The sequence below is a fragment of the Ischnura elegans genome, chromosome 1, assembly GCF_921293095.1.
Source record: "Ischnura elegans chromosome 1, ioIscEleg1.1, whole genome shotgun sequence".
NCBI lineage: Eukaryota > Metazoa > Arthropoda > Insecta > Odonata > Coenagrionidae > Ischnura > Ischnura elegans.
In genome coordinates, this window is record NC_060246.1 from 81,293,095 (window position 1) to 81,319,925 (window position 26,831).

The 26,831-nt window shown below is 36.8% G+C and overlaps 1 protein-coding gene across 4 annotated transcripts in view; it reads right to left on the bottom strand.

Moving 5' to 3' along the window:
* LOC124164336 (protein MTSS 1) overlaps positions 1 to 26,831 on the bottom strand; it is a 59,869-nt gene that overhangs the window by 27,751 nt on the left and 5,287 nt on the right. For 2 of the 4 annotated variants that reach the window (XM_046541640.1, XM_046541616.1), the window contains exons 2-10: positions 23,676 to 23,737; positions 20,480 to 20,553; positions 20,061 to 20,145; positions 19,761 to 19,852; positions 16,968 to 17,096; positions 16,551 to 16,738; positions 14,661 to 14,768; positions 11,785 to 12,081; positions 7,697 to 7,858 (exon numbers count right to left, since the gene is read on the bottom strand). In XM_046541640.1, the coding sequence (XP_046397596.1) occupies positions 7,697 to 7,858; positions 11,785 to 12,081; positions 14,661 to 14,768; positions 16,551 to 16,738; positions 16,968 to 17,096; positions 19,761 to 19,852; positions 20,061 to 20,145; positions 20,480 to 20,553; positions 23,676 to 23,737 (1,197 nt within the window). The remainder of the gene's footprint in view (positions 1 to 7,696; positions 7,859 to 11,784; positions 12,082 to 14,660; positions 14,769 to 16,550; positions 16,739 to 16,967; positions 17,097 to 19,760; positions 19,853 to 20,060; positions 20,146 to 20,479; positions 20,554 to 23,675; positions 23,738 to 26,831) is intronic. The other 2 variants (XM_046541631.1, XM_046541624.1) reach the window with 2 other exon arrangements.

Genomic DNA, 26,831 nt, shown 5'->3' on the forward strand with positions numbered 1-26,831 from the left:
GGCCTGGACTGAAGGCACCACTCCCAATAGGTGAGCTAGTAACCTTGATTTTACCATGCTGCACCCCCATCACGTCTTTGAAGGTTCAGAAAGACATGTTAGTTGGTTGCTACTTATTTAATGTATGCACACAGTTGTGTGTGACATTGGTAAATAAAAAGGCCATTTTCAGCACTTTTAGCATGAAAAATATATTGGTGCTTCATGAGCGGTGCAAAAGAAGTTTAAGAATTTGTATCCTGTATATATAACTTAAATTTAATTATGAATTATGACACAATTATGAACCAAGTAGGGACACAGGTTTTCACATAGCACCTCAAGTAAATGCATCAATAATAATATAAAAATATTTATCTGAAAATTTAGAATGAGAGTTGTACAGCATTCTAGCATAAGGATTCTCAAGCTAACCACAAATATAATGCCCACCACTACACTCAGAATAATTTGATGCCACATATTTTCAGAACACGGCAACAGATAGTTCAAAGGAAAATCAACAGGGCTATTATTTAGCCATACAGGTGGTTTGAACAATAAAAATGAAATGATAATACGGTGACCCAAAAATTTATTGCTGCCTGAAGCAAGTCTTTCCTCAGCACAGCATGACCCCAAAATTTATCATTTATTGCCTCAGCTCAGGAACCAGGAAAAAGTGGAGTGCATACAGTGAAGTTACCTATTCAAAGGCAAACTTAACTTCAAGAGTTCTACATTTCGTTGCATACAGTGGCTCATTTTTTGACCAGGGCTGTTCACATAATACTCAAACATGAAATGAAATGATGAAGTTTAATGCTACCAACAATTATGCAGTTACCAAGATATCATAATCAGCAAATGAAACTTTAAATATAAATTCATTATAGGACTTAATAATCCAAATACTTGTAATGACTTAGTGTGAAAACTTTACCAATCCAGAATGACATACATACCATTATCTCAACTCAAAAATGCCTTTTTATTTGTAAACAAAAATTAAAATTCTACAAATTTAATAATCATATAACTCAATACACACCTAGGTCAGCTTATTTCTTGGAGAATGTTGGCTTAAACGATAACAATGAAATGATCATACAGTAACCCAAAAATGTATTGCTAAAGCTGCGAATTAAAGCTCTCAGCTTAAGTTCACCACTGAGTGCGTCCCGTGGGTTGTGGATGGTGGGTCAACCTCTAGAGATAGAGGTTAGCTGTAATATGAGAGACTTTACTCGTCAAATAAAGAGTCATGGACAAAAAGCAACAGCATTCCAAGGTGGTATGGGTCTATTCTAGAAAAGGATAGTGTGCCCAAATGATACATTAAGTTTGTGACAATGCCATTACTTGTCAACAGGAGGCCACCAGCAATTATGCTTCTCATATTTTGGGGAAGAGGTCAACTCATTTAACTGTAGGCATTTTAACATTTACTTTAAGGGCTGAAGTGCTGCCACAAGGACTGCAAGGTGAAACCACCACATTATTTTTCTGAGTAGTCACACCTACTCCACCGATTACTTCAAAGATATGATGGCATTCTCTCCAGTAAAATTTTGTGGAGGTAAACAAGTCTCCCATTCAGATCTCCAGGCGTGGACTACACAAGAAGGTACATCGTTCTAAGGTGATAAATTCTGAGGAAAATAAAATGGAACCCTAGATTTCTTAGGGCCTTCAGAAGGCTAGAGAACTTGAAGGTGGAAATGCAAAAATTGAACCTTGACAAACTTGGAATAAGTGAAATGAAATGTTCAAAAGAGGGAGACTTTTGGAGTGGAAGTTATAGGGTTATACGCAAATGATGTCTAAATGTTAATGCTGGAGTTGGGATAATGCTGAGAAAGAGCACCAGAATAGGGGTTTAAAGCCAATTGCAGCATAATGGAAGGATAATCATGGCTAGGATTGAGACCAAACTGGTAGTAGTACAGGTTTACATGCCACTGATAGACTATGAAGAAGACATTAATGAAGATATTGCAGAAGTAATCAAACATGTAAGAGGGGAAGAGAATATTATTATTTTAGGAGATTGGAACACCGCCATCAGAGAAGGAATAGACAGAAGAATAGCAGGAGACTATGGGTTAGAAGAATATACACCAGGAAAATTTCATGAGACATGAAACAATTTCAAATAGACTATATCTTGGTGAAGGTAGAGATTTAAAAACAAGGTGAAAAGCCGCTCAAGCTATCCAAAGGCTGATTTCGACAGCGACTGTAATTTCGCGATGATGAAATGCCAACGAAAATCCAAGAAGCTGAAGAGAACCACACAGAATATGTAACTGATAGAAAAAATTAAGGAGGCTCAACATCACCTAACAATTCAAGAAACAGTAGAGAGTAAAATGATAGAGAATTTTACTGAGAAATCAGAGGAAGAAAGGAGGAATATCACTAAAGTGGACCACAGGATATGGCAAAAAGAAGTTCTCAGCAGAAGAAAAGCTATTAAGAAAAATCCATGGATCACAGATGAAGTCATAGAACTCATTGAAAAAGAAGAACGTACAAGAATGCTATAACGAAGAAGGGTATTTTAACTACATGGAAATAGGGAACAAAATAACTCGCAAAGCAAGGATAGCTAGGGAAATTCAAATGAAGAATATCTGAAAGGATGTGCAGACCAACCTTTCACAGGGAAAAGTAGAAGCTGTTGATAGGATAAAGAGGAACCACTTCTAAGAGCAGAGCGCAAGCTGCAATGCTATTAAGAGCACAAACAAATCTCTCCTGATTGAAAATGAAGACAAATTGAATCGATCAAAGGAGTTTCTCGAAGAGTAATACAACAGAAATTATCTTGCACTGAAAATAATTGAAGAGGAAAGTGAAGCTGCAAGGGATCACATTGGAACTCCAATCTTAAGATCCAAATTTGAGCAGCAACAGACCTACAGATGAATAAAGTACCTGGAATTGGCTTTATTCCTGCAGAAGTTATTAAAAATGCAGAGTAAAAGCTATATCCTCAGCTCAACAAAAATATCTGTAACATGTACATAACAAGAAACATGGAAACAGACTAGAAAATCATCATTACTATTCCAAAAAAGAAGACAACAAAGATATTTAAATATTTAAGGACCCTTAGCCTGACGACTCATATGACGAAGATATTAACAAGAATTATTTAAAGGAAAATAGAACAGAAAGCAGTAGAGTTCCTAGATGAAGACCAATTCACATTTAGGAAAAACAAGAGTACAATAGAGGCCATATTGGCCCATAGGCTGCTTGTAAAGATGAGAATAGAGAAGAACGACCATACATACACTGCATTTGTGGACTTAGAAAAGGCATTTGATAACATAGACTGTAATTCAATGCTTCAATCTTGAAAGAAGTTGGAGTGTTTTATAATGACAGAAGAAATATCAACAATTTATATAAAAACCAAGTAGCTGTGATTTAATCCGGATTCAGCTGTAAAGACACAAGACTAAAGCCACAGTCACACTAGGCTGTTTAGCAGCCCCTTCTACCCAGCCGCTGGTAATATTGTCAGCAAGCAGCCTAGTCTGATCCAGAACCAGCAGCTGGTAAATAACTGCTGGCTAAGTGTTTAATAGCCACAATCAGAAGTTGAACATGTTTAACTTTTTAGTGCTGCATACCCTAAACTGGCAGTCACGTGATTTCCTCACTGGTGCCAGCCAGCCAATTTGAACCTCTAGTAACTCACAAGCAGCTGGTGAATTAAGACGTGTCTTGTGGGTTTTATGCAGTGTTACTTAGTTTTGTTATATGTACTGCATTTTCTACCTCTTTTTGTGAACAATAGTGAATATGGTTGACACCAACAAGTGGCATTGTTTCTCCATACGAGTCTCGGCTTTCAAGCATTCCTCCGCGTTGAAGTGTCCATAGATGACGAGTTTCTCCAGCCATCCTGCTAATGTCTTCAGGTCAGGTTCATGTTCCCTTATCATGGTTTTGATAGATCGCCCGGTCTGTCCTACGTAAAATTTGCCACAGGAGCATTGCAGTAGATACACTCCCGTATAGTAAGCGCAAGATCTTGTCCTTCAGCTTAGGCAGAAGGTCCCTTGTTTTCTTGCAGCAAGTGAACCTGGTCTTCACATTATGTTTGGTCAGAATTCTGGAGATTCTCTCTTTAGTTCCTGCTATGTATGCTGGGGGTTTCTCTCACGACGAATCTTCTGTAGATTTATTTCCCTTGTTGTCACTCCATAAAGTCCTTTTTCGGACCATCTCTTTCTTGTAGCCATTTCTATGAAGCGTCTTGGCGATTTGTTCTTTTTCTTTTCGCATGGAGTCTTGGTCCAAAAAGGTCTTAGCATGGTGGATCAGGGTTTTCAACAGACCGGCCTTCTGAGAGGGATGGTGGTGGGAAGTAGCATATAGATATCTGTCGGTGAGGGTTCTCTTCCTGTAGACGGAGTGCCCAAAGCTTCCGTCCCTCTTCTTTTCCACCATGACGTCCAGGAGAGGGATTTTACCACTCTTTTCTGTCTCCAAGGTGAAATGGATGCCGGGATGTTGCCCATTGAGGTGTCCAAGGAACTTGTCTAGATCTTGTCAACTGTGGGGCCAAATGACGAATGCGTCATCCACGTACCTCAGCCAAAGGTTTCTTTACGGTACTGCTGAGGGCTTTTCGTTCAAACTCCTTCATGAAGATGTTCGCCATAACCAGTGAGAGAGGGGAGCCCATTGCTGATACCAGGGTCTGCTCGTAAAATTTATTATCCAAAACAAAGTACAAGTTCTTCAAACAAAATTGGTAAGGTTGCTGAAGTCGTTGGGTAAGTCCTATCCAACGAGTTTCCTGATGGTTTCCATTGCTTTGTTGATGGGAATGTCAAAAACGCCAAACGCTACGCCAAAACTGACAAGGTTATCATCTCTCGCCACTTTTATTGACTTCAGGATCTCTGAGAAGTGGGCGGAATTCTTCATGAGGGAATGTGTGTATCCTGAGAAGGGTAGCAGTGTCTCGTCCAGGTATTGGGCCAGCCTGTACGTAGGGGCACCAGTTGTGCTCACAATCGGACGGAGTGGTATTCCCTGCTTGTGAATTTTCGGTCGACCATATAGTCTAGGAAATATCGCAGCTGAAGGAAGAAGTCTCTGCTTTTCTTCCTCTGGAATTGAGGACCACTTGATGAGCGCCCTAGTCTGCCGTTCGATCCTCGACTTCAGGTCTGACATAGTGGTCTATACGTTTTTCCACAGAGAAATGTGACAATTTTGGATTTGTAATCATCTGCCTTCACCTTTGACAGCTTTCTTGCGGCAGCCTCTACTGCTGCCACGATTTCTTCCTTGGCTATGGTGTAAGGGGCAATGGCAAGGTTCAGACCCTTAGATAGTATGGAGATAGCTGCATCGTTCAGTTAGTGTCCAGTCAAATTGATAATATTGCGGTTATTATCATGGCTGTAAGGGCCATTGCCGGGCCCTCCATGTCATGGGTTTTTGGTTGGTCATCCGATAGGTCCATCTGTGAATGGTCCTTTTCAGGGCCTCTCTCTGGGTGCTGTTTCCATCGCAGACACTGGAACTTTCCAATCTGGATCTCTCTGAATGCAGTGAATGTGGATTGAGCAGACTTGAAAGTTATCTTATCACGTGTATTCCAGTCAGAGTTATGAAAGATGTGGCTGAGGTGTATTGCACTCTCTCCAGGAGAAGTGCACAACTAGTTCGGCAAAGAATCTTCCTTGCCATGGGTGTCTAAATCGTGTCACCTATAGAAAACTCAATGTGGAGGAATGCCCGAAAGCCGAGACTCACATGATAACATTTCTAGATAAATTTAGAAATTAACCTTCTGTTTCAACAACTGTTCATACAACTCTCTTACTCCAATATTTAACACACGTCTCAAAATGTAATGACTCACACCAACAGATAACATGTTGCACGCACACACAGCATTTTCAAGTCATCAACAGCAACTGTACTAGCGGCTATGTATTTACTTATAATGTGAACCCTACAGATCCGATGGCTGATGGTGATATTTACCAGCGGATGGCTAGTAGGGGTTGCTAAAAAGCCTAATGTGACCACGGCTTAAGGAAAGGAATGAGATAAGTACTGTTTGAAGCAAGTATACACAATGACTAGATTTTGAGCTGCAAAACTGGTAGAGATGAGTCAAAAATTGCATTTCTGCGTACCATTGTACAGCCTTTTCTGGAGCATCAAAATACTCCAAGTTGGGAGCCTGGTAGTAGTTTAGTGTACTGCAGTTCTGAACACAATCTTCTGTGGTTTGATAACACTTAGTCATTCAAAATGATGAAAACAGGAGGTTTCCAAGCGCCAGTGATTACTGCAGCAGCTGAGTAAGAACATTGTGTTCGAAATACCTCTGTGGACTTTACATACCGTACTTCAATAACAATTACTCAAAAAGTAATTGTAAAGATCCGGAAATGGAAGTATTACATTTCCTAAAAATGTGCAAATTGTGTTGCTGTGTGACATCTCAGAATAACCAGCTACACCAAACCACACCCCGGGTACAATACCTTTCACTATCGAGAATGGGTAACCTTCCTCTTAGTCACAAACATCCTAGTTGCACCTTTCCTATATAATGGCACAGTGGAGACTCTATGGGACATTAATTATTGCCCCCAAGATTAAGTTGCAGGTTGTATTTTTAAGTGGATTATTGCCCTTGGTGTCCAGAAGCGAAAAATCACACAAAAATATGTAGGGTAGGGTAGGGTATTTGGAGGAGGCGACCGACAGCTGAGGTCATTTGCGCCATGAGGGAAGGGTATGGAAGGAAGGGTGGAGAGAAACCCGGCATCGGCATTAGCCTGCTCTTAAAGAAAGGCGCCAAGGGGACCACGGCTTAACGTCCCTTCCGACGGACGGAGAGTTGCGCTTGAAATGTTCTCCACACAACATTCAAGCAGGGATCGGGCAGTCTCTGAAAATTCTTTGCCGCTGCCGGGATTTGAACCCGAGCCCACCGGGTGGGAAGCCAACACTCTAGCAACCACACCAACCCGATCCCCCAAAAATATGTATTTAAAATCTTTATCCAAAGTTTATTTCCATGTAAAATCCCAAAAACGAATTCAATGAACAAAATGCCTTTATTATTTTATCGAACATAAGGCCGAAATCACAGATACACGCAAAATTTTGACTCCTTAACCGCCCAAAGTAGCCACGTGGCTACAAGTCTTTTCTCGAAAAAGTTGAGGTATATCACCAAAATATCTTGCCGACATTCTTTAGGTGGATTTAGGATTAACATACCAAAATATTTGCAAAATTGCAAACAAATATTTTTCTGGGCTGAAATGGATGAAGAAACTTGAAATTTAAAAATCCAAAAGACCAATCTCCAATAAACTCTAACTTTACTTTAAATGGCTTTCTTGGAGGATCTCTATTTCCACCTAGAAGAGACCTGATGTCGCAGGTTAAATACTATCTCTTACCTCAGTCTTCAACATAATGCTCACGTACAAGGCAGGCACTCAGGCATCATCCAAAGGCATTGTTAAAGCAATACATATACATGTAACTGGCAAAATATGTCATGCAACGAATATGCAGAAAATAGTAATTTAAAAAATTCATTACAAAAAATAAAATTTAGAGAAAAAAATACACTTCATTAGCTAAGACATCAAATTTTTTAGCCATCAAAATATACTATTGTTATCTTATAACAAGAGTAATGAGTTAGTGATACCTTGTGAACTGAGGGTACCAGTAGTGGTGAGATTCCAGCCTGCCATAAAGACAAATGATTGGTGTGATACGGATAGTAGGGAGGGAAAAGGTCCTGGGAAACAAAGCCAGAGTCTCCAGAGGATGTAGAGGAAGAAAAAACACCAGTCACAGTCAGCGGTGGCTATGTGTGGGCATTAATATACCAAATCCACCAAAATGAGGTTGCAATGAAAATAAAAAAAACACAAGAAACAAAATAAATAACATTTCATGCATTAGAAACAAAAATTACTGGGGTAATTTACACTCCCAACTTATAAAAAACAACTAAATTCATCAAAAAATGATTAAGTGAAATACTTCCACATTGGTGATTTTTCTTCAACAAACTGGTATTTACATTGGCAACAAATAATTTCTTTCCCATGCTTCTAGAACAATCATTATGGATATTTAATAACTTCACTAGTTGCACACATTGAAAGCAAACAGTTCATCATTCATGGCTGCCAAACTATGGGTGAAGTATCAACAAAAACACAAAAAAAGTTTAATTAACTGAAAATTAGCATTCACCGTCTGTTAAAAAAGACTGTCAGTAATTTTCCTCTATTAATTTAAGTAAAAGTACTAAACAGGAGAAAATTAAATTTAACTTTGTTAAACAGCAGCATTCCAAACAAATTCCATAGGTCTATCATAGTAAACTGAATAATCATGTTAGGGATGTGGCTTTACATAATTTAGCAAATTTCAGATTTAAGATTGGTGCTGTAAAACAATACTCAATCACATGCATCAAAATGAAACTCAATAAAATAGATTTTGTACTGATTGGCATCATAAGCTGTTCCCTTTACTTTTCTATCAAATCCATATCTAATATGCATTAGGCTGGAATAAATAAGAGTCCTGACTGGTAAAGCCTTTTGGATGTGCTGGTAGTGATAGGAAGCTACATGGCTTAGTGAAGAAAAGAAATCATGGCAGCCTTAGGTACTTAGTGTACAGAAAGCCTATGGACACTAATTGGTATATTGACACTTGATAAGTTTCATCAGAAGAATTACATTTATCTACTTGTCTTTAAATATTTGATCAACTTCCTAGGATTCAACACATATAGCAAACTCCTAATTATCTGGGCTAATGATGGGGAGAGGCGGCACGAATAATCAGAAAACACGAATAATCCAAACTCTCCTTATAATTTCCTGCAATTTTCATCATTTACGAAAATCAATCAATCTATTACTATCTACGCACGTTTTATGTTATTTTTTATTGCTAACTAGAATAATTAAAGAGCTTTCATTTCTGGTTACAATCTTTTTAGTGGCGATAACGTGATTGCACTCACATTCTCACAGCTCCGTGTAATACTTTTCTGAAAACCGCGCATCTGTAGCTGCAAGATCACAAATTCAGAAACGTAGTTTACATGAATGCTTCAAAACCACCGCACGGCATAGGAAACTACACTGTCAGGCACCACGCTGTGTCTTGCACAAGTTGCTCAAGATGCAGCTTCTGTGGGATGCGGATCCGTGATCACCGAGCACGACTGTGCACCACGATGCTTGGAAACAGGAACACAGAACCCTGGTGATGGCAACTGGCACGGGATCAACCAATCGCCCAATAGGGGTTACAGGAAACCAGGGCTTATGGCAAACTGTCTACGCAAGTAATTGCCTGGCAATGACTCATGCTATCTCCAATTCCACTTCCCTCACTGCCTTCACTTCCACTTTTTCCTTCCTGTCCAGTCTGACCTACACTAGTCATGACGTAAACATGCCTGAGTGCAATGAAATCTCCAGTTCCCGGGGGCCGTATTCAACCACATGTGAGTCCACGGCACGGCAATGCAAGAGCAGACGAACAAGTAAACTGGAAGCATTCCTTGTCAGCAAGTAAATAAAATAATTCCATTTAATGCAGGGCATTCTAATGGAAATAATAGGCCTGGCAGTGTAGTCATGCATTAAAATGCAAATATCCTTCTGCTTTTGCGTCCGATTTCATTTTTTTATAAAGACCTCGCAATACATCGTAGCAGTGTTAACGCATGCACGGATAATCCACAACACGGATAAACCGCTCCCAGATAATCAGGAGTCTGCTGTACTTCACAAAAAACAACTGCTTTTCCCTTCTTAAAATGATCCATTCCTCCTTCTTCATAGCAATACTGAACAGAAGCAGCTACCTATATTTTCTGGTTTTCCTTTAAGGCTTCAGAGATGCATGCAGTAGGCTCCTGACTGAAACACCACTGTACATGTCCTCCTATTTCTCATTTGTTGTTAACAACTTCCAACTTTCAATACTTCTCCTTACTCCAAAATTTGCAATGACAACTTATTGAAATGACTGATAAGTGTAGCAGACTCAAGGTATCCAAGAGAAAGAGATCACAACATACTCAGCAAAAGTGCCTGAAGTAGAGTACTAACTCTTGGCCGGGCAGTTACACTCCATCCAATGAGGCTAAAAATATTCTGTGAAGACTTAGATTAATTTTAGATTTTTCTATTTGAGTGTAGTTCTAAATCACATTGATCAGACTGCACAAGTGAATGTGACAACATTTTAACTATTTGGACAGCACATTAGAGGAATACAGAAGTAAAGAAAGAGTTGTATGAGAGCACTTCTGCATACGAGTGTAAAAAAAAAAGAATAGAGAAGATTCTGATCTGGATTGTGGAAATTTAAAGACTATAAAATCCTTGACCTCTCTCCATATTTGCCACAATTTGATCTCTATTCCATTAGTTACATATACAGTAGAACACTATATAATGAATAGGGCGTAGATCAAAAGTTCTTATTTGCCAGGGATAGCATAGGAACCACTAACAAATGAACAAATTAAAATGAATCGGTATTAGCAAGGATGGAAATATGTAGTGATTCAGTAAAACGAGAGGTGAACTTTTTACTAAGGGGTCTTAGTTTTGACAATAATTAGAAATTCGTATTTTTTTCTGTTTGGTATTAGTATTTTTTATGTTCCTCTGGTGGTAAAATGTACATCACAAATGGCTAAAAACATTCATGAATGTGCATGTGTACATAATAAATTATTAATATTTATTAAATAATTTCATTGTTCTTATTACATCCTCTTGAGTCTTCTACTTATTTTTTAAGTTAGGCCTAATTGATCCAACGCTGTGACTGGACAAAAAGGTTCTAGTATCAAATATGCAAATAATTTGAGACAATGAGAAGTGTTTCAGGAATGAGATACAAAAGGGATTGGAAGAGCTTCTACCTTTTTCAAAACTGCAAAGGATAATAAAAAACTTAATGTAGTAGTTCTTTCTGAAGAATGCCTAAACAGACAAAAACATTTGCAGCTAGGGGAACATCCACATTAAGTTTCTATCATTCTCTTAAGTATTTTACGGCAAAGGACATAAATTCCAATCATAAGCCAGGTGCTGACTACCACAGCACACTAACTAAAGACTCTGCAATTATAATTTTGAAAAAAATGGGAAAGTTAATTTCATATTGTATTTTTATTTGAACCTTTATTACCAAAGCAATAAGTTATTTACAGCTGATTTAATCCACATCCCCAACAGATGACCACTTTATCATCTAGAAACTCGTAATGCACAAATACTATGCCTATGCAGACAAAAGACCCTATTCTACAACAGAAATAACTTATAAAAGTGAATAACTACAAAAAACTACAAAAATAACCTGACTCTACAGATACACCACAAAATCATTAAAACTGAAGGTAAAAAAGCAATTGGTCAATTACTTAAAAAAAAACAGCAGAAATATCAGTAAAGGCAATAAATATAAAAAGCCAAAAGCTGATGATGAAATAGCCTGAACTACTTGACCCAGATACAGAGATAAGTGATTTTTACTACTAAGGATAAAAGAATAAATAATATGAATTCTCTGAGCAAAAACTACACCACTATGAAATAACTTGAACCTATGTAGCCTAATAGCATAAGGAATCAGATGTATTCAACAGAAAATATTTAAGCATCAGGTTAGATGGTTAAAAAAAATTACCAAGAGAAAATATCCATCGACAGCCCCAAAAGTACAGCAAATGTACACACTTACCTGTGATAGAGAACGATGCCAATAATGGTGAGATGGGGATGGATGGGAACGTAAACTGCCTGAGGATGAACTATTTAAGGAGCTAATGCTACTGCATACACTAGATTTCCTGGATCCCAAGGATGAGGACGGGCTACTTGGCGGAGTTCCACGGTGACCCCGACCACCTACGGAGTGGTGGTGCTGTGTGAGGTGGCCCCCGACAGCAGACGAAGACACCAATGTATTTGTCAAAGACCAGCCACAATTACCTCCTGGAGCGCCCATATTTTTCCCACCTCTCAGTTCTCTTATAACCTATATAAATTACAATGCATACTTATTACATTATAATTTGAGGGTAAAATAAGTAATATAATCAACCATAAAGACATACTACAACAACATACGATAAATGGTGGACAATTTTGTAAAAATTTATTCTTAATTCTTACTCATTCAAGTAAACTTTGAGGAGAAGTAAAGTTCAATTTAGTTTCAATTTTGCAACTTGCTTAGCATGAAGCCATTACCTACCTGAAGTCAATTCTTACCAACATGGTATCATGTTACACATCAAAAGAATGTCAACCATTAAGTTCTATGAAAAGAGCATTATGTAAAATTGTAAAAATATGAAACCAAGAGGGAAAGATACAACTTAAAAATTACTTACTACAATACTAAATCCCATGCGCCAAGAAAAATACTTGAATATATAATTGTGTGCTTCAGGCATTCCATGTGGATGTTATTAAGTTTTTCCTCAGTATGCTGTTTCTTCTAGATATTCAGCCAATGCAACAACCCTTAACAACCAAAGAATATTGTATTTTGCCTTTAGAAATTCACAATGGTATTTCTCATAATTCCATGGCATCAGGAATGTACAACTCGACATACATTCCATGAACTTGCGTGATCTCTCTACCAGAGGATTGTAAAGGGGAGAAAGCTTACACTGCATTTGCTGCCTGTTACTTCAATTAATCCTTATGCATGCATTACTCATTCATACTTTAACTCACACTGCTTCACATGTATGCATTGTTCATGTACTATTCTTCACCTCCCAAATCTTTGATTTTACATGCTACTAATAGGAAATTAGACGAGGAATTTCATCTACTGTCAACGATTTTTGGTCATAGTTCCAATTATGGTCGTTATATGCAATATGAGCCAGGCAAATGATGATAATCTGTTCAGACTATACTACTAAGTTTTGTTAATTACCATTTACAGGTGGTCTCATTTGCATTAAGTTCTCCCGTTTCACCATTTAAAAATGGGGATTAAAAAAATCTTGGAAAAAATCTCACACAATAACAGGGTTACCAACAAAGTAAAGATATCCTAACACTTGAAATTAGAGATGGGTCGAATAGCAGATTTCTCGAACTCGAATATCGAATTCGAATATTAAATGATTGCTCGAATATTCGAATACCTCGAATACTAAACGATGAACGCGGGAATGTTTGACTCGGTTGCCTATGCAGCAGGAAACACAAGATACATTTACACTGCTATGATGGATTTCTGTCTGACGTAAACATTCTTATCTACCAAACGCCATTTCAGTGGCACGCCCATCTGATACTCGGCCTCATCCAAATTCTTATTTTCAACAGGTAGCTCACTTTACCCCCACTCCTGCTGTCAAGTGCTAGCGGACAATCAGAGGCGTTTTGCAAATTACACGCGCTTCTCCACCGGATTTTCTTCAATTATTTTCTGTCCATCTTTGGAAGTTCTCACGAAATAAGATGAATTCGAATTGCTAGCAGGGAGAAATCAAATATCCTGAGAAAATATCCCTTTGTCTGTGACTATAACAATAAGAGATTTATAGCACAACTCATAAATTGTAACTTGATATATGTTTTCGGAAAAAAATACAGCAGCAACTTCTGAGAAGCTCTGCTGCTCATATCGAGTCTCAACCAGAATGCTAAGTCTCCGTCATATTTTGACATTTATTTCCTCGCGTAAAATGCTTAAATAAAGTCAGAAATGCATCGTGTTTGGTCTTAATCTTTTTTAAATTACGCGCACATTACTGATATTTCAATCCAATAAAGGTGCAATATACATTGCCGAAAGTCATTGTAAGATACCTTTTGGGCTAATAGGAGATTCATGCAGCAGTTGACCTCCAGAAACTGGGAACTTTGAAGCAGGTAGGCTGAAAAAGGTCAATGGGTGAGAAAAGGGGGGGGGGGTGAAACATGTTTCTATTGTTCTCGTGTAACTTGGTATTTTTTTCGAAGCTAAGGTCTTCGTAATATGATCCCTGCATGAGCTGTGACCTTTTTTTTATTTCAAAGAAGAGGAAAGCCTCAGAGGGCGGGCTAGTTCTGAATGGAGGGGGATAGCGGATCTTGGGGCTAGCCAAGGACTGATGGATGGAGGGGGTTGTGGATTTTGGGAATAGTGCTACGTAGTTACTATCCCACGGCACTGAGGTTCTTCTGGTGGGGGCAATCAGGGATTTTTGGAACTGGTCTAATCCGTGAATTTGATGTAAATCGTCAACTTGCCTAAAACGGCACTGTATGCACTAAACGCCTACAGTTCTATACATTTTTCCGAGTCAACTACCAACGACGTGCGTGCGACAGTGTATGACGCAAAATTCAAAGTATTCGAGATATTCACGATGGTACCTTTAGCATAGCTATTTGAGATCTTGAATACTTTCTAGTATTTGAAGTATTCGAGTATTCACGGATACTATTCGCACATCTCTACTTTTAACCCAACCCTTCACCCAAAAAAAATATTTAGTCCAGAGTACATATATTCTAGAATAGTCTTCAATTAGTAACCTTTGTAACTTAGCTGAATTGTATACGTACATTCAGATTATAATTTTTTTTTTAAATATACACTACCTGTTCACTAGCTTCTGGCAAGGAATAAGGATCGACAGTGTGCTTTTCCAGTTGCGCCAAGACCTCTTGAAGATGAGTTAATTCTCCAAGCATAGCCACTTCTTCATCCTTTAATCAAAAAATTAAGACAATACACTTATTTATTAATGCACCCAAGGGGATAAAAATAAATAAAAAAGAAAAGAAGCTGGATAAATGTAATTAAAAAAATGAACATGAACCTCATCACAAAAAATTTGTGAGGGTATCACATAGCATTAATAAACCCCTTCTGATTTCTTCAAACACCTTCCAACATTTTCCCAAGGAAGATCAGAAGACAAATGATTTAAACAGATATCTATACCCAAAAAAGACTTGTTTCATTGGTACTTTTAAAAATTATTATTATGAGTGAAACAACAGAAATACTTCAAATAATTGGAAACTATGGATACTTTGAAATACCGACTTTGTAAACATGACAAAAATGCATTAAAAATCAGGCATTATGTAATTACATTGAAGGGGTGCTATGAAGGAAAATAAATGCAACTTTCTAATTCATAAAACACATGAAAAATAACAATTTTTTACATCACACAATTCAAAACTAGCAGTCCACCCAGTGTTGCAGGATTTTTAGGTAAAGGAACAAAGCAGGTATGAGTTGGATGGTATATATGTAAAAAAGCAAATTATGGAAAAAATGATTTCCGTTTACTTTGTTCAGGATCAGCTTATAACCTCACCACACCATTGACTGTTACGTGTATCCTTACGAGCGCCGACTGAAAATGTCATATGATTGCATACTCTAGCTAAATGGGTTGCACCAAGAGGATTAATAGTTAAGTGTTTAATGCTTAGAGCTATGTTTTCCCAATTAGCAAGCCAAGAGTTATGCCTATCTGGTAGGATGTTCAACTACAGAAGTTGTACATGACAGTACAAATGCTAATAAGAAAATGCTACAAAAAATGCATTGGACACAACAAGAAGTAGCACTGTGGGGTTTGGGACATGCACCTATGTACAAACTTTGGTTTCAATCCGTGAAGCCATATAGAAATGCATAGCGGACAGGCAAACAGACATATAAAATCTTTTATAAGTATTGATATATAGAATCACTCTTTTGTGAGTCATGAGGCTTGAGTGCTCATTTTTTCAAATTCAGTTAAAAAAATATTGCGTTCATGATGTACGTGAGCCATAAATAAGATATCAAAGATGTCATCCTGAACTTGTCATGCACTTAGGATAATCTCAGAGGAGATGATTTGAGATAGGGCTAATCACGGCAATGTCCACAGCCAAGAATAATTATAAGTTACTGATTCTGCTTCCGCTGACTACTGACTCCTAAAAAACTTCTTTTTGAGGATACAATCATTTGAGTATGCTATTGGCAAATTTTAAAAAGTGACATGCAAAATCTGAGCAATGATAATCCAAAATGTGGTAAGATTTGACTTTCATGAAGCACGATCCATAAAATCAAATAATAACCAAGCACCAGAAAATGTGTGACAGTTTAAACATTTAAATAAAGTAGAAAGGTTTTTCAAAAATTCACCAAAAATAAGACTACCTTCAGCACTAAAACCCTTCAGTTTCCTTCACAAATTAATTAGTTATTTATTATTATTAGAGTCTATATGAAACACTTGACATGAAATTGTAAACAGATGTGAAGTAACAGTTTTTCTGATTATAATCGCTGCTTGATTTCAGGAGTAAAAGCATGTAAACTAATGATTACAGAATATAGGTTTATATGGAGCACCATTGACTACAATGTAATTAATAACTTCCAACCCTTCTTTTCCCATAATAGGCACAAATTTGCAACCACTTAATTACGATAAAAATATGTAAAAACCATTTCCAAGAAAATTGGTCACTAACCACAACTGGTTTAAGGCAAGCCACAAAGATACAGTAACGACTGCGCTCCTCAACCAGGGCAGCACATGCTGCCTTTTGTTCAGCTTCCTCTAGGAGATGTCTCCTCTCATTCACATCAGCCATTGACACATCCAATTGACGCTGAAGATCAGGACCTCCGGGACCACAACTAGTAGTCATAATGTTTCCTAAAGAAATGAAATGAGATGATTTTAGAGAATTACACACACAACCTTATTTTGTCATGGAAAAGTTGATACAAAAAATAACAGAAGTAACAGCACCATATAAAATAAATATTAAACGTAATTGACAAATAAAAAGTGCATTCAGATTTTTTTAAGATTGACGGCTAGTTAAATAACTTTGCATGGAATAAATAGATAACATAAATAATTGATTCAAAAAATATATTACCTCCAGAACCAGTGTTATTGCCAATATTGGGCATATTTCCTCCAACACCACCCTTCCGAGCAGCTTTTTTCTGTAACCTCAGAGTATCAGTAGATTTCTTCTTAAGCTCTGCTTTTGCTTTTTTATACTCTGAAAAAATTAAAGAACAGATAAATGAGAGAAGGAATTTTAAAAATGAATACAAAAATTCTATCAATAACAGAAGTAACAGCTTAGTTATGAAATAAGGTGGGTAGGTAGGCAAAATAAATAGGGTAAAGTAAAATCTCATGCTTTCCCGGCGAATACATATGAAAAAGGCTATTTGGGCTTCCAGCCGGGTGGTCTCCCTCCATTCTGGCAGAATGGAGGGAGACCACCCGGCTGGAAGCCTGAATAGCCTTTTTAGAGTAAATAGGGTAAAATTGTAAAATGGTATAACATCAGCACTATTGACCTACCACCACTCTCTCCTCCAGGCTAGATTTCCTTGGGCAAGATCCCCGGTTTGGGCCCCCCCAATATTTTTTGTAAGTCGGCATCCCTGAATATTTTCTTACTACAGAATTTTTTAAATTGCCGTCATCTATAAGCACAGGAGACGGAATACATTTTCCGTCTTCCATGAAAGATATAACTTATCAGCAGAAACGGTTCCTTAGTTATATCACCTGTTAAACATTGTGACTATGCAATACGTGATTGATTTGAATACAATTTTTCAAATTGTAATCTAGGAAATGTTGCATTTTAAATGTTCATTCAGAAATCCCCCCTCACCACCTTCTCCTCTTCCCCCCTTCCCTCAACCTAGAAGTGCTTCGCTGTGTCGCACTATGAGAGCGGCTCTCAGGAGTGTGCTATGAGCGGTGAGGCAGCTCCAAAAAAAGTCGTTTATGCCATCACTAATTGGCAACCACTAGCCTGTGTTCAATGCAGAATTCAAGTAGCCTTCCTCTTTCATTTCGATTTCCTAATCCATATTTCCAAGCTATCATTCCATCTTGACCTTCGCCGACGACGGCATTCCAGTCACCTAAAATAATAAGATTTTCTTCCCCTCTTATCTGCTTGATAACTTCCACTCTCTCTTGGTAGACATCTTCTACATCTTCATAATCGGATGTAGGCATGTAAACGTGCACCACAACAGTAGCTATGGGTTTAGTTTCTAGCTTCACCATTACTATCCTTTCATTAAATTACAGGTAGCTTTTAACACATATTCCAGCGCTCTTTCTAAGCATTATCCCTTCTCCGCCATTACCATTAAGTGATCTTGTGTGTATCATTCTGTAGTTTCCACTCCAAAAGTCTCTTTTTTTGGGCCACTTCATTTTGCTGATGCTTACTATGTTGAGGTTCATTCTTTGCATCTCTACCTTCATGTTCTCTAGCCAACCGCAGGTGCGAAGCAATCTAACATTCCATATTCCTATCCTTAACATTCTATCAACTTTGACTGATTAACCATCTAGAGTAGATCCCGCCCAGAGATCCGAATGAAGGACTAGTTTACCTTCAGAATATTTTACTCAAGAGAATTCCATAATGTCATGATATAAAGAGAGTGGAGTAGCTGCGACTCCTCAAGATGATGATATAGTAGTTTCCACTTCCCTTCCACATCGCTACAGCCGTTAAAATAAATGTTACCACTCCCGTAGTGGAATGTGTGTTGCTGTACCAACCAATATGGTCTCCACCTTCACACATGTTAAGAAGAGCTGCTGCCCTCTCCCCCCAGGTGATGATAGGCATAATGGTGGCCCCCAATTGCCAAATGATGGCATCTTCACAAGTTTCAATATTATTTAAATGGTCAACCTTACATAAGGATAGACCAATACCACTTCAGAATACCGCTGCTTTTTATCCATGACAGTTTATTAGATGAGAGAACTCTCTTATCTCGCAGCTAACCTCTAGATTTCTACATATAGACCTCTATATCTAGAGATCAACCCACCATCTGCAACCCGGAGGAGGCACTCGGTGGCTTTAAACCATTCAGTGCAGATGACAGCCCAGGGCTGAAATAACTGTGTTGTAAAAAAAAAACTTTCCCCTACCGGCAAAGTTATCATTTCACAGTGCCGCATTGAAAGGGTTAAGCTCAGTCACGAGAATAAATACCATATTAGACGGCATATAAGATGCACTTTCTCTCTTAAATTTGTTCTCAAAAAAGTTACCTGCGTCTTATACATGAAGGACACAGGTTAACTTTCAATACTGAATGCTATTATTAGCCCAGGTAAAGGTCTAGACGCACGTAACTTTTTCTACATCAGCCATAATTATTTAATCTGGTTTAACTAAATTTTTGCCAACAAAAATACAGCTCAAAAGAGAGAACAGGGATGGTTTGCTTCCAACACCGCACCATTCCCATCAAAGAGTAAACGAAACTAATAGCGCTCGCTCCGCCCTCTTTTGTTTCTGCTTTGATTTGCCCGCCCATTTCTGCTTTGTTTATTTGGCTTTTACAAATGTGAGAACTATAAGAAACCACATTTTAAGTTATTATAGTACTGCGCTAGTCGTGCGGACTATTGAAGCTATTTTTCTTGCCTGTGGCCTTCTAAATAAGAGTGTTTCTCATATGCCGTCAAATATGGTATGTATGTAAATGATAATACATTAGGTGATTTGCGAAAATTACAAGAAATTATAGGGAGAGTTTGGATTATTCGTGTTTTCTGATTATTCATGCCACCTCTCCCCATCATTAACCTGGATAATGAGGAGTTTGCTGTAGAAGAAAGATGATCCTATAAACTGTAAATTTTTTAGTAAGAAAAAAAGACGTACCTCTAGAGTGTTCTTTATCCAAATTAATCACAGATTTTTTCCAGTCTTCCAACTTTTCCTGAAGAGGAGTAACTAAGCAGTCCATAATTGCACTGAAATGCAAAGGCGGGTTTATAAATTATTAAGTTTTAAAAATTTTCTCATCCACTATCAGAATAGGCTATGTGAAAAAATGAGTGAATGACCAGCAATGCCACCAATAAATATGTGAATACTTAATGCGAATAGTTAACATAACATGATGAGGCAAAAGTAAAAATTATCAATCATTTAATATCAATTAAGTTTTGAAATACATACCTAGTAAACGTCTTGACTCTAGCTTCAACTGCTTTATGTCTAAGACATATCCTAGTTAAGGCAGTACCAATCTCTTTTGTTGCTCCTGTGGATCATAATAAGATTTAATGTTATAAAAACAACATGAAGAAACAGGAATAAGACAATTATTTGTGAGCAGAAACATGAATATAAATATTTCATTTTAACACACATTTCATATAAAATCATGCATTAAAAAAATGAATAATGCCATCAATCAAGAATAGTGATTTGACCAGGAATATGACACTATCGTTATAAGACGAAAATTATGAGTAATAAAATGTTAATCTAACTGCAACCAGTAAGATTTAAAGCAAAATATATGATATCTATGAAGGTGTACAATAGCTAAAAACATATGGCCACATCTAGCGATGAGAAGTAAAGTTACTGACCTTTAGTATTGGTAGCTGAATCTGCTATCCTTTGAAATGCATCAAGATAGGCTGATATTGCCAGAATTGTTGCTCTAGAAAAGATATTTGGAATTAAAAAGTATCCATTAAGATAGGAACTGAAAAATTAATGCTTATATTTTCATATCAAATACGGTCGAAACAAAGAGATACTAACCCTACCCTCTTTTGGAACTCCAAAATTTCAATACAATAGCATTTTGCTACAGTTGCAGAGACAAATTAAGTTTTCTTAGGGAATCTAGGCAGGAAAAACATTTTTTTACACAAGTTCTACGTAAAATATTCCTTTTTGTACTTCATAATGACAAAAAAAATCACATGTTTCATTCAGAGTCATACTGACAAAATTGGAAATTGAAGTGTTGGCAAAATGAGTTATTTAATATTATGAGTTGTGCTGAGATTACCTTCTCCTTAAAGTACCGTGAAATAAGGAAACATACAAACACCTTCAACATAGAACAAGGACATGTAATAAGTTGATCCTGGCTTTCAGCTATTTCAAGAAAAGAAAGAAAAACTTTGAGAAAGCGCCACAATTGCCCTCAACTCCTCCCCAATACCACCACTCTCAGAGGATGTTAAATTTAACATGCATTAAAAAATGCCATTACTCTGAGGGAGTCCTCAGCAGCAGAGATGAAACTGCTAACGTATTTAATTTTAAACTGTGATGCAGGTTTACCCAAAGCAACACCGCTTGACATCGTGGACCAGAAAACGCTAAACCAATTAAATTAAATATTGATATTTATAATACATAGGAAGTGCCATTGAATCAACCTAATGGACTTTTAATGTGTTTACTACATTATGAATTTAAATTATGTCAATGTGAAAAAAATTAAAACAACCACAAATACATAATACAATTTTTTTCCATTTAAAACGGCCTTGGAGTTTTTAGTTTGAAAGGTGGAATGCAAAGTTTAGGTAGAAAGGAGGAATGACCCATCAATACATAGCTACATCAGGGGGGGAATCAGTTGCATAAACTACCAAAAATGCTAGTAATTACAGTAAATTTGGTAGCTCAGTCATCCACGTACCTTTCAGGAAAGTAGGTCTGTGGTTTGATTTTAGGAAGAATTTTTTTGCATGGTTTTCAGCCATCATTTCATCCCTTCGCCACAGCTGTATCATTGTTGTGTTTGCGTTTATATCTCTATATTTCAGCTTTTATTTGTATTTAAGTTTGCATATTCACTTATGACAATCTGTGTGATTGTGGGATGTGATAAGTATATATATTTTTGGCAGTATTTATTTATTTACGCGATTCGAGTTTACGTTTACGACTTATTTCTTCTATTGAAGGCTCCTCTAACAAGTGCCTGTCTTGTTATCATTTCAAATGTTTCTTTCTCTTTTGCAACCCAAGAATATGAAGATTTAATTCATCTTCTTCTTGAAAAACTATAAGACTCTAATTAAGAAATAATTCTCCTGTACAGAATAATGAACCACAAATCTGCATTCCCTGGCCCAAGTAGCAGATGGCATTGTTAAATATCCTTATGTCACAACTGGCTTCTCTGAAGCGCAAAAAAATTAACCTGAATTAGAGAGAGCAGGGTTTAAGATTTGCAACATTATAGGAAAACGATGCATGCCTTCATTAATAATTGTGTTTTGCTGCACGCATGTGTCATATTTTTTCATTGTGCTCCCACCTTACGGAATAAAGGAGTAGTAGTGCAGCTGTTCTCACCAATAAAGTCTTAGTTGTTCCTACGAAAGGAGTCTTACCAGTCTATCTAGACACATGAATACACACTTCATTCAAGATGAGCGATAAGCCTAATCATCCACTCAGAGCAACATGACCATAAAGCCGATACGAATACACTCCTTCATTCATTCACACGACGCCTTAAGCACAAATATACAAATAAATTCATAGAGACGGAAAGAAAGGAATAGGAACACATAGTAGAAAAAGGATAAGGACAATGGAGCTGTGGTAGATGGAAAAAGTCAGAAATCAGAGGGTACAAATTCGGCCTGACCGGGACATGAACCTAGGACCTTTCGGTGGCCGACTGGATGCTCTACCACGAAGCTTAGATTTACCATGATTTTGGCGGTGGTTTATACACACAAGATTCCCTTCCAGTCTTGGCTCACAAGAGTAGCAACTGGGGCAGCTCACCACTCAACAACAGAAGGAATGGACAAGGACACAAGAATGAAAGGAAAGATGCACACTCACACAATAGCAGGAAAGAGACAGGAACATGCGTTTTGGGCATGCTGAGCCCCGAGAATTCAAGACACTCTCGAATTGGTCATTAGGCAGGTGAACCGTGCAGCCTGAAGGGCCTCTCTCCGTATGAGTCATGCAGACTCGTGGAAGATTGCTTATGAAGTGAATGCTAAGTAGTTTTCCCAAAATACTTGTGTTTTAACACTTATAAGATTAGCTGCGACTGCTTATATTAACTTTACGAGTAAAAAACGGTTAGTATGTATGGTAACGCATTCAAAGTGGCATTAGTTCCAATCGGAAGATTTTTGTAATTACAGATAAGTTTATGTTAATAGTTGTGAAAATGACTTGAAATTTGCGACAGATGCACATTGAAAAATATAGAGGGGGGAAAATTGATGTCTGGCTGGATTTCAAAAATATTCTGCCAATTTCCTTGCATTTGCTGGTGGTCCCACAAAGATTACTTTCACAAATTATCCACCTTCGTGATTTACCGAGAAATAATTTTTTCAAGCGTGTTGAGTCTTTTTTATAACATTTGACCATAAATTTTATGAATTTGATTGGATTTTTCTCATTACCTGACACTTTCCTCAACAACAGATCATTTCCACTAATGCCTATGCATGTTCCGAAAAAATATTTTCTGTGCTGCAGTGTTGCATACACAAAGGTAACTGACCTATTCACTGGAAATACTATTCATCCAGAATGCATCTGGTTCCAAGCATTCTGTTTTATCGATATTCTACTATATACATAAGCAGCAGAAGATCGATATATGAAATATATATTTATTTATTTCATTCAGTGACAGAAACACCAAAGTAAACTATTGAATTAGGGTATTTTCCACTTTCGATAAAATCAGACTATTTGAAAGAAAGTGTGACATGCTTAATATAAAACTTCATATTAAAATTTGAATTCCATATAATTTCTTAAAGCAGTATTTCTTACTTGAGGCAAGAATGCAGTTTTGTTGCCTTGGAAATGAGGTCCTCCCAAAGTGGTGTCCCATTCTGAAATAAAAACAATAGGAAATTAATTCTTAAAATAAACTTTCAACTTCTATTTAACGTTTTGAATTGCACAGTTTTTTCTCCACCTGTCCTATGCACAGAATGCTTAAAGCTTGCAGCATAAATTGCAAATTGTTAAAGAGAAATATGTCTTCCACAAATTTCAGGCTTACATTGATATATGTATATCAACACTGGCTGATCCAGCAAACGGCGTACCGCCTAATAATCAATGAACAGTTCAGTTACACCAACTATAAATCAAGAGAGACTGTGCTTTTTTTTAATAATTTTTGACTTATTGTAGCAAATTAAGAAAAAAAATCAATAATAATAAGCTGTACAATGGCTTGTTAGAAACATATTTTCTTTATACAATCTACACAGGGTAGATCATTGCACGCATGCACGATTTATTTCAATGAATTTCCAAAATCTTACGTCTTAACTTATGAAATTTTAGACATTGCGGTTTTATATAGCAGTTAATAAAGTCAAAATTTTATGCATTCAGATGTTGCCCTTTTTTCATTTTTAATATTAAAAAAATGTTTTTATGTCCAAGACTCACTCCATTCTGGGGCAAGTTTACACAATGCTCGACCGATGCTCATTATCTTGTGAAAATAGTCCCTAGAGAGCAGCATTAATATGCCATGACTTGTGGCATGCTAGATATAACTCGGTTCGGAAAAGTGCACAGCACAAACCTGACCCAGTGCCCGATGCGTAAATGTGCCCCAGTCTATCCTACATATTTGGCTTTATTCACGTCAAGTCACTTTAGTCAAGTACCTTCTGGTATACAGCAGTTTTTCTTTTGTTATCAGGCAGAAGAACAAATAACGCAGATGGTTTACCAACACGAGGCATACAAAATATATTCGACCATGAGAAAAACTTAGCATTTATAGATTCAGGGTACTAACACTCACTTTGTGATTTATTATCATCATTGTGAATGCAACATGAATTGGAAATTGAATTCGTTTTAATTCAAAGGGTCTATCAGTTAGGATCCTGGGAAACGTCAGAATGAGAACTTCCCCTATGAATCTTTGAATTTTCCATTGTAATAGTTGCACGAATCACATTGATTACCAGTCTTTTTTAATCACCAAACATGTTCCATTACATAGATGTGGTTTGTTTACGTTTCGAAGCATCATGACCACTGAGCCAACCTTCAGCTGTAAATTGTACGGTGATAAGGCAGGCACATTCAAGGAGTTTAAAAATTCAGATTGATAGTTGGGACTTCGTCTTCATTTACTTCAGTCAATAGATTTGAATGAATACAGAGTACCAACGATTTGATTCTGAATTATGAAGTTAGAATCATCCACGTCTTTGTTCTTAGCCACCAAAATTGTTTGCCCAAATTACACAATCTGCTCTATTCATTGACAGGTACATGGCCATTACTGTTAGTCAACAATTTCTTGGAGATTTATTACACACACTATAGAGAGGTGTTTTTGACAACTTGATTCGAGCTGGGTTTCACCTGAATTAAATGATATTAATATTACTTTAAATATGTTTTAACAATTGAAATGTCTAACATAGTGAGTGTTTTACTCATAAAAATATAACCCTAAGATCAGGATCAATTTTTTCATGAACTTTCACTATTTTTTTAAATGTGTATGTATTCTGTTATTCAAAACTGAGACGAATCCAAAAAACCAAAAATCATTAAAATCAGTACAGCAATTCTAGAGCTATAAATGGTGTAACTAACACGATTTTTGCCTTTGTTTTATACAAAAAGATTTACAAAATTTTATGACCTATTTATTGATATTTTGCTTCAAATACACAGCTCGATAGCACAACCTCACCGATTTCCATATGTTAAAAAATGTTTGGTTTGAAAATGCCTTCAGCTGTTTACATTTTAAATAACATGTTTTCCATAATTTTTTAACCCATTACCCTCGTCTCTCTGAAATACATCACATTAGCATCCCTTAGGGTGCAATTTCCCACTCCAAATTTCTTATTAATTATAGCAACTATTGTGTCCCCACAAATTAATTCCTCATTTACTCACAAAATCATGAATTGTAAAGCAGTAACAATCTCCTAAATACAAAAACCTTCCTTTGCATCACCAAAAAATTTGATTCATAGCTTTATGAAAAAAGATACAACTAAGTCTATTCCACTCATTGATTATTGTGAAATTGAAACACAGAGATGCTCTTGAAAACCTCTTTATTGATCGAAGAATTTGGGAAAGAATACAATAACAAATTTAGTATCTGCAACGCAATGAAAATTACCTTCATGCTGTGGCATTTTGCAGGCTAGAATGCATACTCAACAACTCTACAAACAAACCATCCGTTAGAAATCCCTATAAAAATTTTGGGAAGAGCACTGCTCATAGCCTGATTACAAGCAAAAAATGTCCTCAACCTTGATCTTGCCAATGAACTAACTGCTATTTCTTTTTATTAACCAAAACAGGAATCACAGAGTGAACATGACTACGCAACAACATGACTCCTATGCCTCACCTAAAAACTGGAATTAATTCAATTTGGAGTGGAAAGAATATATACATAATGACAAAAAATGAGTATAAACACACTAAAACCTATTCACTGCATTAAAAATGTATATCTAACCCATATGGTCACCAGAAAATGGCAGTAAATTCAGTTTTTTCCTAAAAAACTAAATTCGTAGTACAAAATTGTCTCTATCCAAATTCATTCATTCATTCATTCATTTATTTACGGGATAACCCATTAACATATTCATACATATAGTTTTACATATGATAAACAATACAAAATACTGAACACACATGCAGTAAACCCAGAAAAAGAAGAAAAAAAAAATCTATACAGAATTGCACATCAATGAATAAAACATGTAGAGAGATACAACAAAATAAAATTTAAAGTATAAACATGTTCTCAGTAAAAAAGTTCATCTTTGCCACAGGTGACATTTGAATCTGGAAAAGGACATAGAGAAATCGTAACTTTGGCCGAGTCTATTAAAATTCCTCATCATTCTAGATAGCGGGGAGTTAAAGGCATAATTTGTTCTATGATAGTTAATAACAAATGGGTGCGGA